This window comes from Sinocyclocheilus anshuiensis, unplaced genomic scaffold (genome assembly GCF_001515605.1).
Source record: "Sinocyclocheilus anshuiensis isolate Anshui unplaced genomic scaffold, SAMN03320099.WGS_v1.1 scaffold1203, whole genome shotgun sequence".
Taxonomy (NCBI): domain Eukaryota; kingdom Metazoa; phylum Chordata; class Actinopteri; order Cypriniformes; family Cyprinidae; genus Sinocyclocheilus; species Sinocyclocheilus anshuiensis.
In genome coordinates this window covers 783,729-797,560 of record NW_015539980.1, presented here as the reverse complement: position 1 = coordinate 797,560, position 13,832 = coordinate 783,729, and the positions used below count along the sequence as shown (strand labels likewise).

The 13,832-nt window shown below is 35.6% G+C and overlaps 1 protein-coding gene across 5 annotated transcripts in view; it reads right to left on the bottom strand.

Annotated features, from left to right (window-relative positions):
• Window positions 1-13,832, bottom strand: part of LOC107687121 (cytosolic acyl coenzyme A thioester hydrolase-like) — a 74,147-nt gene that overhangs the window by 55,441 nt on the left and 4,874 nt on the right. For 3 of the 5 annotated variants that reach the window (XM_016484336.1, XM_016484334.1, XM_016484338.1), the window contains 5 exons: window positions 13,403-13,559; window positions 2,570-2,661; window positions 1,802-1,916; window positions 1,367-1,381; window positions 1,055-1,141 (listed from right to left, as the gene is read on the bottom strand). In XM_016484336.1, coding sequence (XP_016339822.1) covers window positions 1,055-1,141; window positions 1,367-1,381; window positions 1,802-1,916; window positions 2,570-2,661; window positions 13,403-13,559 — 466 coding nt within the window. The remainder of the gene's footprint in view (window positions 1-1,054; window positions 1,142-1,366; window positions 1,382-1,801; window positions 1,917-2,569; window positions 2,662-13,402; window positions 13,560-13,832) is intronic. The other 2 variants (XM_016484337.1, XM_016484335.1) reach the window with 1 other exon arrangement.

Genomic DNA, 13,832 nt, shown 5'->3' with positions numbered 1-13,832 from the left:
TCTGATTGGCTGTCAATGTTTTTATCGTTCATCAGCTGGAAAAAATCGTTCTGAAAATGATTCCAACAATATCGTTTCTCTGTGCCTTTATCATTATAGTTGTGGTGTGGACTCTTCTATTCTATAATATTGAGAACAATTTTTAGAACTATATCTTTATCGTTATCTTTATAGTTATCGTGCTTGGTGTGATCAGGCCTTAACAAGATAATACACACCTGAGGAGACTAATCAAGGGGAACCAATGAACAAATGGACTACAAACTGACTACAAGCACCACGGGAGACAGGAAGTGACATAAACGACCCCCTGGAAAACTAGTCCTGTCTGAATAGGGCTTATGACATTGTCTGTTTGATAAGGAGGGATCTGTGGACACATTAGCAAGGCACAGAGAGCATGAAACAAAAACAAAGAGTTTATTTTCTAAAACCAACATAAAACTGAGCACCTCAAAATGACAAAACAAAACAAACAAACAAAAAACCTCATTCAAAAATGTAGTGAAGTAAAGAGTAAAAGTTGCTAGTATCTTTGATACTCAGTACAACTACAAAGTACCCGAAAAGATACTCAAGTACAGTAACTAATTACATTTACTCCAATACTTTACACCTCTGTTCTATAGGATGTATTTTGAATGTCCTGTAGTCCTCAAATGACATATAGTCCCGTCTCGTCTAGTTAACGAAGACACGGCGAAGACACGGCATACATTTCGTCATCAGATATTAGTTTTAGCTCGTCAACGTCTCTTTTTCACTTCCAAAAACGGTATACTACCGTAAAATTACATGTAATGTCCAATACAGTTTTTCACCGTATATAGTAGGGGAATTTACCGTTAACCGTTTACCGTTAGTGTGCTTCAGGCAATGATAATATTGTCAAATGTGTGAAAAAAGCAGCTAATTTCCGATGAAAGTGAGCTAAATGTGTTTAGAATAAGATGGAAATCCACAGATGTGAGAGCCTCACTCTAAAACATTCTATCAGGCCTTTTGAATAGTATTAATTTAATGTAATAATCATAAAAAAAGTCAAAATTATTACCTCCATGTACAAAGCCATGCAGAGTGCAGTCAGATGGGCCGATGAGGTGGATCAGACTCGACTGACTAAATGCAACAGTGTAGGGCTCTAAGAAAGAAAAGAGAAAAGAGAGAAAAACATAATATAAACGCACATATACATATACTTAAATCTTAAGATCTGCAAATAAAACCAAACATCAAAACTTGTTATCTGAGCAATAAATACATACATATTTTCCTGATGCTACACACAAAAGACAATTTATTCTTCATGTTCCATTATTTGACAATTAACTTCATAGTTCTTCAGAGAAAAAAAATATATACATACCCTTTGTTTGTCTATCTGTGCAGCATCAGAGCAAAATAACATACAATGAAATCAAGGTGAGACTCCATTCATAAAACTCTTACTAATGAAAGATAAAATGTCCAACAAGCAGAGCAATCACTAACAAAAAATATTACAAATGGCCAAGGAACTATGATGTTTGTTGGACATGTACTATGGTAATACTATGTTTTTGTTTTACAGTACATCATTTTTAGTACATTTTACTTCTCAGTACATTTTCAGTCCATCATTTAAAGATGATGGTAAATGTGTATGCTAATCATTCAGCACTATGGTTTCAAAGAACCACGGTATTACCATCTGATACCATTACTGCACCATGGTATTGCCATGTATGTACTTATTGCAAGGTGTTTTACATCTGTTATATATTGATAAGCATGTGTAAGGACATAAAGGAGGAAGTGTTACCTGGAAGAGAGACAGACATGATGATCTCACCATTCCTCACTTTGGTCTCTATTCGCTCTAATTTCTGAGCCTCATATCTCTTTTTACCTGCTTCCTCTTGTTCTGGGCTGGAATACTGCAATGGACAAAAACACACTCTGGTAAACAACAAGCAACTTGTTTGTAAAAAGTCAACTAGATTGAGAAATGTTGGAAAATCTTAGTAAAATGATTTGACAATGCACAAGCTGTGTCCCAAATGACGCACTATACACTATGTACTCGTGCACAATGTACTCAATTGTGTAGTGTATGAATTATAAATGAGTTATTTTGTCATTCATCATCGAAGTCTAATAGCCCCTCCCCCTCCACGTCGTAATTAACGCTGCATGAAGTCTCCAACATTTAAGTGCATCATCTGTGTATTTAAAGTGCACTTTTTCTTTTTGGAATTTTCTAATACACACTAATCATACTATTTATACTACAAAACAGCATAGAATAGTGCATAAGTATAGACAAATTGGGATGCACGTCTTGACATTTGAAAAATAACATACATGTCACTTAAGTTAAGACCACAGATGAATGTCTGACTGTACTTTTTGAAGTAAACTACCGGAGTACTTGTCTATAAAGAGGTTCTGGTAAAATGTAAGTAATGAAAACGAAGCTAAGGTGCATTATGCACCTTGAAAAATCATTGGGGAGTTGAAATATAGTGACAGTAATAAGAAACAGATAGATATTGAAAGACAATGTGTTCATTGACGCACAGACTCTTACCTCAATAAGAGGAACTTCAATGATTTTGGCCACGTTTTGAAGGGACAGTGGGACATACCATAGTGTTGCCTTGTTGGTCAATTTTTTGGCACCTACAAAAATGCATAACTAATATCAGCATAATCAGAAAGAATGTGAATCTCTTCAAATGCAGTGCATTTAATACATAAAGAGTAATGAAAGGTTAAAAAAGTACAAAAAACTACAGTAACTGCCTGAGTAATTGTAACGTGTGTTACATCCGAGGTACTCAAAAAGCACAGGAGCAACTGAGAATTTTTCAAAAGGGTCATTAAAAATATACAGCCACAAAAACTTACTGAAAAAATCCAGGCTTGTATAAGCTAATTCCTGGACAAACACTTTACATTTTTGAGACCCAGTTCAAGGCCACATTTATGTGTTATCACGCATCCACTAGAACAAGACTTCAATTATAACAGGTTATAATGATAATAACACTAGATCTTAGCCATCTTCATATCGCAAGTGCCACTACATATGAACTGTATTGATTAATTAATGAATTTGTTAAAAATTTCCAATCATGGGAAAAGACCATGTCTTCTGACGAACTCTTAGGGAAGTGATGTTGTCATGGAGACTTCAGCATCTCATAGTGAAGCTGGTTTGCTCTCTGAAGAGCAAGTGAGGCTATTTTGGGTAGGCTGTGTTTATTAGACACAAGAGAAATTTCAGAGAGGAAAACCGTGCGTTTGAGCGGATAAGTACACAATTAAGGCCGTCACAGAGAACGGCAAAGCTTGAATTAATTAAACTATCAATGAGTGTGATAATGACATACCGAATAAGGAAATCCTGCGTTCTACTGTAAAATCTCATTTCTTGCAAGACGTGAAGATTTAATTTCCCTCACATAATCCTCAAACACATGAAACATAATAACAATTTCAATTACAGGAGAACAGAATATGTTCTCTATGTATTATGATAGAAGAGCTGGAAGAAGAGGCTCCTACTCATCTTGACAACTGAATTTCAATGACTTTTCCAACCATAAACTAGATGAGGATTTTTAAATTATTTCATAGAGATTGCACACACATGGAGTGTTAAAACATTTGGTAAGACTCTATTTTAAGGACCAATTCTCACTATGAACTAGGTGCCTATTAGCATGCATATCACTAGCATATTGGCTAGTTCTTACAGAGCACATATTAATGTCTTATTCTGCATGACCATTTTAGATCATTTAGTGCTACCAATACCTAAACTTAACAATTACCTTACTAACTATTAATAAGCAGCAAATTAGGAGTTTATTGAGGCAAAAGTTGTAATTAATAGTTAATAGTGAGAATTGGTCATTGTATCTTATTATATATTTCGTTTTATTTATTTATTTAATTTTTCATTAATTAATTCATTAATTTTAAAGGTGATGTTTAAGTGCTATAATCGGACCCCAGTGCATCTACCAACCCAGAAAATTTGAAAAAGAACAACCCAGTAATTTTTTTATAAGCCTTTCTCTGCAAGCTTGTGAAAAAAAATGAGCCGCTCAGATTTCGCTCCCCCCGTGATGTGGTAAGAGGATCTTATTATAACATTACTGCCCCTTAAAGGGATATTTCACCCAAAAATGAAAATTCTGTCATTAATTACTCACCCTCATGTCGTTCCAAACCCGTAAGACCTTTGTTCATCTTAAGAACACAAATTAAGATATTTTTGATGAAATCCTAGAGCTTTCTGACCCTCCATAGACAGCAACACAACTGAAATGTTGCCAGGCCCAGAAAAGTAGTAAGGACTTTGGTAAAACAGTCCATGTGACATCAGTGGTATAACTGCAATTTTACAAAGCTACGAGAACATACTGGCGCCCTAGGGTGACGCGAAGGAGAAGAATTGTTGAATAAAGTCATTATTGTTTTCTCTTCGCACAAAAAGTATTCTTGTTTCCACCCATGCTGCTGCCATTGTGTTTTTCCAACGACAACGGTGTACCAGTTCTAACGCCATGGCAAAAGTTCGAGCAAAACATGCTAAATGTTCTGTCTTTGGCTGCATTGACGAGCACAAAATACTAATTAGAGTCCCAGCCTCAGAAGAGACAAGAGAGCAGTGGATTTATTGATTTATTTACTGTATATTATGCTTCTGCCACACAGATATATAATATAAACATGCAATTTCTTTCCCAGCTGTTTACCTTCACAGACATAACCGACTGTGTTTTTGTAACGTATGCATGCAGTGCCACGTTAAGCCTTTGCGGGGCCCTGGGCTAACACAGCTACCCCCACCCCTTCCATTACATGCCAATCAAAATAAAAAATGCGATCAAACACTGTATAAAGACGCGCACGATATACTCGTGAAATAAAATCAAACTCAATGTGCACGTCATAATCCCATAGGAGGCAAAAAAATTATGTACATAAATTAAACAATATTATCGAATAATAATCTTACAAATCAGCAACAGCCCAGCAAATAAAATTAAATATCACTCACCACTAAAAGGGCTTCTTCCTGCTCTTCTTATAATGCACTAGAAGTTATAGACATTTTAAAAATGTATAAATTTGTTTCTCTATTTAACAACATTAACTTACAATAGTGAAAGACATCTTCCCTCAGGTATTTGTATTTATTAAGCACCGATAAACACAACAGCAGTTGACCATAGTGCTGTACAAATAAAATAAAAACCAGTAAAAAGAATAACATCAGTAAACTCAAAAGATAATTTAACATACAAAGTTTAAAAAGCCAAGGTAAGAAAATAAGATTTCAATTTAGTTTTAAACTCAGAGACAGAATTTGAAGCTTTCACAGATAAAGAAAGGCTAGTCCATAGCCTCGGTACAACTATTGCAAATAGTAAAAGGTAGATAGTATGTTTTCTAGCTGGATGCTGTGCTTACGATCAATAATCACGTCTTTGCATTCGACCAAACTGATCTAACAAAGCAAACTTGCAGTGCTACGTTCGCAATTCAAACAATGCTTTGGAAAAATAATAATTTATTTGTTATTTGTATGGTCTAGGTGGTTATACGGCGTATGCCTGCAAATATGGGACAAACTGATGCCTTAAATACAGGACGATTCCGTATTATACGGAACGGTTGGCAACCCTATATAAAATGCAAAAGTGAATTGACTCGGGGGAACCCTAGTGTTCGGTGCCCTGGGCTGCAGCCCATGTTGCCCTAGGATAACGCAGCCCTGTATGCATGTTTACGGCATATGCCTTAAATACGGGACAAACTGCGTTCCGTATAGCTTTCATACGGAACGCTTCTTTGATGCCTTAAATACAGGACGATTCCGTATTATACGGAACGGTTGGCAACCCTATATAAAATGCAAAAGAGAATTGACTCGGGGGAACCCTAGTGTTCGGTGCCCTGGGCTGCAGCCCATGTTGCCCTAGGATAACGCGGCCCTGTATGCATGTTTTAACATAAACTTATGTGTATCTGACAGTTTAAGCGCAATAAGACACAAACGAGAGCTTAGTTTAGTACTCACATGCCATGTGACCGCCGTTTCTGTGTGCGTGCTTTGGATGTGTGCGCTCAGAAAACCCTTTATCAGAAGTTTAAACTAATATGGTTTAAAACGCATAATTTCAGCGCGATAGACATGGTAATTAAAACCAAACAGATGTTTTTTAGCAGAGTATCTGACGTATGAGCTGTAAAGGCACCGCCCTATTCTGGAAAAGGGGGCGGGGAGCAGCAGCTCATTTGCATTTAAAGAGACATGCACGAAAACAGTGTGTTTCTACTTCCACTCAAAATAGGCATTTTCAAAATGATATAATAAATGACCTGTGGGGTATTTTGAGCTGAAACTTCACAGACACATTCTGGGGACACATGAGACTTTGCATACATACTGTAAAAAACGACAAAATATGTCTCCTTTAAACTCAGGGAATCCTGATGTTTAACAAGCTTAAAATTTTCCAAATGATAGTAATAGTGTTGTATTCTCAGTAATGCCTACGCTACAAAACACTGTATAATCTTAGACAGTTAGTGTTATGGTGCCGCAGACACTGCCTATTTTGATACCCAATTTTGACAGGTGTTACAAGGTTGCAATACAGAGAATAATACGCCCGATAAATGAGAGCTGTTTCACCTACATTTTATGAACACAAAACAAATTATTTAAGACTGAATTGTACCAATTCAGCAGAAAGAGGAGGATTAATTCTGACAGACTCCGTTTGGGAAAAGCATTTGCATTTTACACTCTGTTGAAGTCATCCAGACAAGCCGGTTGCTATGACAAACATGCAGGGATTCTGCCGCTACCATGGCGAGAGAATGGCTTCTCTAATTGGTTTCCACAGCAGCTTGTCTAATGGTTCTACACAGCAGGATATTTACATGTTTTCCACTAGCAAAGACTCATGGGCAAAAAAATAGCTCCTCACTGGACAAGATATCATATATATCATTTTCAATTTTGAATAATATTGTCTTACAGTAAATGCATAAAATGTAGACTTACTATCAGCCATTCAACAGCTTTATACTCAGAAATGCTCTGAAGTAGATAGAGTCTGAAAATGTATCTAATATACAATATAGAATCCAAAACTTTAATTGTAAAAGGATTTTACATTTTTCACCTTATGAGTTTCAACTACTTAGTAGAGGGTAAAATCTAGGTCTAGTGTATGACAGAGCAGAGAATAATATAATATAATATAATATAATATAATATAATATAGAACAGTAACATTTTTTTATGTTTTTAAAAGAAGTCTCTTCTGCTCACCAAGGCTGCATTTATTTTATACAAAATACAACAAAAACAGCAATATTGTTCAATATTTTTACTATTAAAATAACTGTTTTCTGTTTGAATATATATTAAAATGTAATTTATTTCTGTGATCAAAGCTACATTTTCAGCATCATTACTCCAGTCTTCAGTGTCATATGATCCTTCAGAAATCATTCTAATATGCTGATTTGCTGCTCAAGAAACATTTCTGATTATTATCAATGTTGAAAAAAGTTGTATACATTTTTTTCAGGATTCTTTGAAGAATAGAACGTTCAAAAGAATAGCATTTATCTGAAATAGAAAGCTTTTATACTAGAGTATACTAATACTAGCTTTTTAAAGAAACCACTGCACATTTTCAGTTTTTGCAGTGTAGACGGAAGTAGTCGCACTCTGATCCTATATATATATATATATGACAAATTTGTCTCTTAGCAACAAACATCTCTGTAGCTTTGATTTAGTACACTGTTAACTCTGGCTTTTCCATCTAATGATTAAAATGTGTAATCTCATTGTAAATACACAGACACTTTAATACTGTGCTAACTTTCGATGTTAACTATATCAGAGTCTGGGGCAAATAATCTAAATGTTTTTTCAGTGACTTACGTCTACCAGAGTAGATTGTTCTTGATTACAATCTCAGATTTTCCATTACTGCCAGCCAACACTTTAATTACTGGTTTCAATATGAACCCACTGGTCAGATACGAAGAGGAACGATGTTGTGCAGTACAGCTGTGTACAGAAACATGAGTGAGTGCAGGTGTGCTGCACACTTTGTTTAGAGATGGACTTGCCTTTAAAGGCTCTGCCAACCCTCACTCACCCTATGAACTTGTCTCATGTTTAATATAGATTTTAAACTACGTGAAGTATACAGGACAGTGGTTTATGTGAATTGTACATTTGATAAAATGAGGTATAAACTTTTGAACGGCAGTTTAGGATCAGTAAGATTTTTAATGTTTTTTAAAGAAGTTTCTTATGCTCATCTAGGCTGTATCTATTTGATCAAAAATATAGAAAAAAACTGTAATTTTGTGAAATATTATTGCAATTTAAAATAACAGCTTTCTGTTTTAATATACTTTCAAATATAATTTATTCCTGTGATCAAAGCTGCATTTTCAGCATCATTACTCCAGTCTTCACTGTCACACGATCTTCAGAAATCATTCTAATATGCTGATTTATTATCAGTGCTGGAAACTGTTGTGCTGCTTCATATTTTTGGGACCTGTGATACTTTTTTTAGAATTCTTTGAATTCTTTGAAAAAAGTTAAAAAGAACAGTGTTTATTCAAAATAGAAATGTTGGGTCACAATCTACACTACTATTCAAATGTTTGAGGTCAGTAAATTTGTTCTTTCAATTTCTTTTTTTCTTTAAGAAATTATACTTTTATTCAGCAAGGATGTGTTAAATGTATAAAATAAATATAGTAAAAAGTCACATATTGTTAGAAAAGATTTCTATTTTGAATAAATGCTGTTCTTTTTAACTTTCATTCATCAAAGAATCAAAGAAAACCGGTTCCACAAAAAATATGAACAGTTTCAACACTGATAATAAATCAGCATATTAGAATGATTTCTGAAAGATAATGTGACACTGAAGACTGGAGGAATTATGCTGAAATTTCAGCACTGCATCACAGAAATAAACTATATTATAAAGTATATTAAAATAGGAAACCAATTTTTAAAATTGCAATAATATTTCACAATATTACTGTTTTTTTCTGTATTTTTGATCAAATAAATACAGCCTTGATGAGCATAAAAGACTCCATTAAAAAACATAAACAATGTTACCGATCCCAAACTTTGAAGGGCAGTGCAGATATAATATTTTTGAAAGTGAATTTCTGTATTGCCACAAGTGCTGATGATAAAATGCCATTGTGCATTTCCAACACAACACCTTAATGACACACTTTCAATTGAAAGTTTTACTTTAAAGTACATTTTAAATTATATTTTTCATAATCTTTTGACATGCTTTAAAGAAGTTCACTTATTTTCATGTGTCGACTAACGTACTAAAGCATATGTAAAGTCCTTGATTGTCGTTAAATTGTATATAAATACAATATTGTATTTATGCATGAATAAAATGTATTAAATTGCAGTTGCAAATAACGTAATTAGGTGTCTGAAAACATATCAAGTCTAATGTACATCCTCATTTAGACAGCTAGGTAAGCGTGTTTAATATAGAAAGAGTGCTGGAATGACAGAAAATGCATTCATTCTAATGGGATTTTGCATCTGTATAATGTGTGTGTGTAGATGGCAGCCCTGCCGATGCAATCATCATGGCCCCTGCATTCAGAGGCAGGAGACCCCTGAGGAGTGTGACCGAGACCAGGCTGACAAGATTGGCCCTGACTGTCTGTGTGTGTGTGTGTGTGTGTAACCCAAAAGAAGAGTCATGTGATCGCCTAGCCTGAGTTCACACATGTATATAAACCACCACAAATGCATCCTTTAAATGTGTGTCAGACTAGGAAACAAAGGTTTATCTAAAGCTTTTTTTTTTCCCCCAGAACCTTGCTTCTTTGCTGTATGTTGATGCTACGTAAAGCTGAAGACTATATATCATATATGTATATTTTGGAAAAAGAGACCAGGATATTACCCTGACAGCTAACTAATACTGTCCACATCTGCTATGGGAAGAGTTACTGTTGCTATTATGCACTTATTATTAACTAGTTTAATGGAGCCAGCCAATAATAGCCCAAAGTGTGTATGAATGAGGGCATCTTAATGCAGTGATTTCCAGGCCATGGTTCATTTGCATTCTTGGATGCATGCTTGCATTTATTTCTTGACAAGCAATGCAAATTTTTGTTTGTATATACATGGAGGTTTGGCGCTTTTTGGCACAGCAAAGGTTTTGCTCCATGTTCCGTTTAAACTCTGGAGGAAGACACTGCGTTTGCAGAGTAGACTGCTTTTCTATGCAGGTATCGCTCTGCAACTGCTGCCTGTGTTGGTGACGCGTGATGTTCAGTTAACATGACAGAAGCACATAAAGTCTGCCCCCATTCCGCGCGGTTCCCCACGGCTCAGCACGAGCCTTTAAAGGGGCAGCGCTGAGACAGCCTGAGACCTCTCGACAGAGCCGCCTTAAAACAGCACAAGGACTGGTTAATGTGCAGTGTGTGAGAATAAAACCCTGATCGCGTGGACTGATGCTTACAAAGAATTAATTATGGAAAACAGGTATTGCTTGTCAAGGAATAATTAAAAAAAAAGCTTTAAAGTAACAGTTGTTTAAGAGTGACTCTAACAGTATCACTTGAAGCCTTATGTATAGGCCTTAATACAATATAATGCATTCATAATGCTTATTATGCACCTAATAATCAGTTCTTCCACAGATACCAAAGTTATACTTTTTGCTAGTGTAATGCAGTAAGACACACATTCTAATATGTTATAATACACTAGAAAGGTGTAACCTTTAATAGGTTAGTAATACAATGTATTATAACTGTCGTTACAATAATTTATTAAAAGATATACTGTATTACATTGTGTAAAGGTATAATAAATTAAGATGTTCTGCATATTCAGTGAAGTGTTACTATTATATCCAATCTTTTACATATAATTAAGATTCACTGAAATGTTTTAATGTAATATGTGACCCTGGAGCACAAAACCAGTCATAAGGGTCAATTTTTCAAAATTGAGATTTATACATCATCTGAAAGCTGAATAAATTAGCTTTCCATTGATGTATGGTTTGTTATGATAATAGGGCAATATTTGGTGGAGACCATACAATGTATTTTTGGCTATTGCTACAAATATACCCCAGCGACTTAAGACTGGTTTTGTGGTCCAGGGTCACATATTATTTCTTTCTTTTGATTTTGGAGTGAAGTATGACCCACAAATGTTCTTTTACTGGTATTTGATTCATTGCAAGCATTTAAATGTGGCCACTCCGAAGCGGAGCGAGTCCAGAGGTGTCTTTCTTTGTAACGACTTCCGCAGTCACTTCCTTCACTACTACTGACTACTGACTGGGTACCTCGCCCACGCCGAGCTGGATTGCTTTTTGCCACATGACAACCCTGTTGCTGTGGTAACAACATGTGCCTTGGGGATAGTGCTTTTGTTTTAGCCACACTGTTTCTTCTTCTCTTATATTGCTTTTTTTCTCTTTGATACACAATCCCTCAAATAATCAAATCTTAAGTAGATCATGTCTGTTTTTTATGATAAAACACCATATGAGTCTATAGTTAGAATCACATTATATTCAGATTAGTTTTATTGAGCTATAGCTCCACCTTGAGATGAGATCAGAGACAGAGGAATAATGCAGCATCAGCTTTTGAAATAATTCTAGGTACTGATAAACTGTCTAACTCATATGAATATAGCAAAGCGCCCAATGTTTTCAGTGTAGTCACTTTTATTTATATAGCACTTTATACGATGTAGATTGCTTCAAAGCAGCTTTACGGTATTAAACAGGACAATTATGCAGCAGGGAGTTTGGCCAGTTTTGAAATTAAATGATAAATTCTTACTTCTGAAGTCAACGTGAAACAGTAATTGAAGCTCATTTTACGTTGATAATGTGATAGGCCACAAGATGTTACCATTCACGCATTTGGCAGCATCCCAAACCACAATGAACTTTGACACAGAACTCCTGAAAAATAAACGCCGACTTTTAACCCAGAAAAATGAATGTACACAATGACATCCATCCACACCTGTTTTAATCAGCTTCAATGGAATCTCAATTATTCATGCAGGCTGATGTCTGATGCAATCTTTTGATGAATTCAGTTCATGTACAATTCATGAAGACGTTATCGTAGAGTTATCATTATAAACATTATGTGTGAGTACAGGTTTCACATTTAGAGAATCATGTTCTTGTTTAGTTGAATCTATTGTGATTTATGTTACACAGTAATTGTGGATTACATATTTATTATGTAAAAAAAAAACAAGAACAATATTTTCATAAGGCCTCAGGGCAACAGTGTTTACACTTTTCTTAATGATTGAATGAGTAGAGGTGAAGATGCATCATGTCAGGTTTTATTTAAATCATATTGACTTCCATTGGTCCTCACATGTCTCATGGCTCGCCAATTTCGATTATGCAAAAACTGTGAATGAGGCATGAGAGCTGTGGCTGAGGTGAATATTTTTAAAGGGGTCATATGACGTAGCTAAAAAGAACATTATTTTGTGTATTTGGTGTAATGAAATGTTTATGTGGTTTAAGGTTCAAAAAACACATTATTTTCCACATACTGTACATTATTGTTTCTCCTCTATGCCCCGCCTTTCTGAAACGCGTCGATTTTTACAAAGCTCATCGGTCTGAAAAGCGAGGTGTGCTGTGATTGGCCAGCTATCCAGTGCGTTGTGATTGGCTGAATACCTCAAGCGTGTGACGGAAATGTTACGCCCCTTACCATACTGGGATGCCGTGTCCCCGCCGGAGCACATTAAACCCAATGTAAAAAACATTAAAACCCATTATAAACGAGGCATTTGTTCAATACTACAGCGAGAATAAAAGTTTGTTTCTTTGCGTGAACATTTGGGCGGCGTTATGCAAATCTTCCCACACAGTGACGTAGACATGTGGGGGCGTGTTTAAACAAGGCATTTTAGGAGGGAGTGGACGAGTCTTAACTTTTATAAAGAATATCTCTTTGGGTTTGAGACTTTAGTTTTTGCAACTTTAGGGATCTTATCTATTCACGAACAGCTTGTAACGCTCCAAAGAGAAAGAAAAACTTGAAATCGCATCATATGACCCCTTTAATGAATAACAACTTTGTGTTGTTACTAAATCGCTACATGACTTCTAAAGACTTGAAATACAGTGCATTTATCATATGGACTACCGTAATGATACTTTTATCGTTTGAGGCTCTTTATTCCTTCCTTCACTATAGGCTTTCCTTGTATGGAAAACTGCAGCATGAACATGAAAAACACAGCATTTTTGGATAAACTATTCCATTAGACAATCCTTTATGACCGCTCACTAACCTGTGACTATGTTCTCTGAGAGAACATTGACTTGCACCTCAACCGAGTGTTTGGAGGTGTAGGTAATCTCAGCACTGACGTGGGCTACTTCACCGATGAACACTGGGTGCAGGAAGTCTGTGCGCTCCACCCGGGCCAGAGCAGCTACACAGCGGTCCTATTTGCCAAAAGTTATTGATATTTAATTGCACTTTATGCATTACTAGTATACCAGGATACTACAGCTCAGTAGCTGCATATATATTTGAACTGTGTGTACATTGTGCTACATTTATGCTTTTGCAGAGCCCTCTACTGGCTACACAGGACAATGGACATTTTTAAGCAGAAGGCATGCATGAATCAGGGTCAAAGAAAAAAATATATACACAATATTTTAAAGGTTTAAGTATTTTTATACTACTGTGACATAAATACTGTACAATTTAAA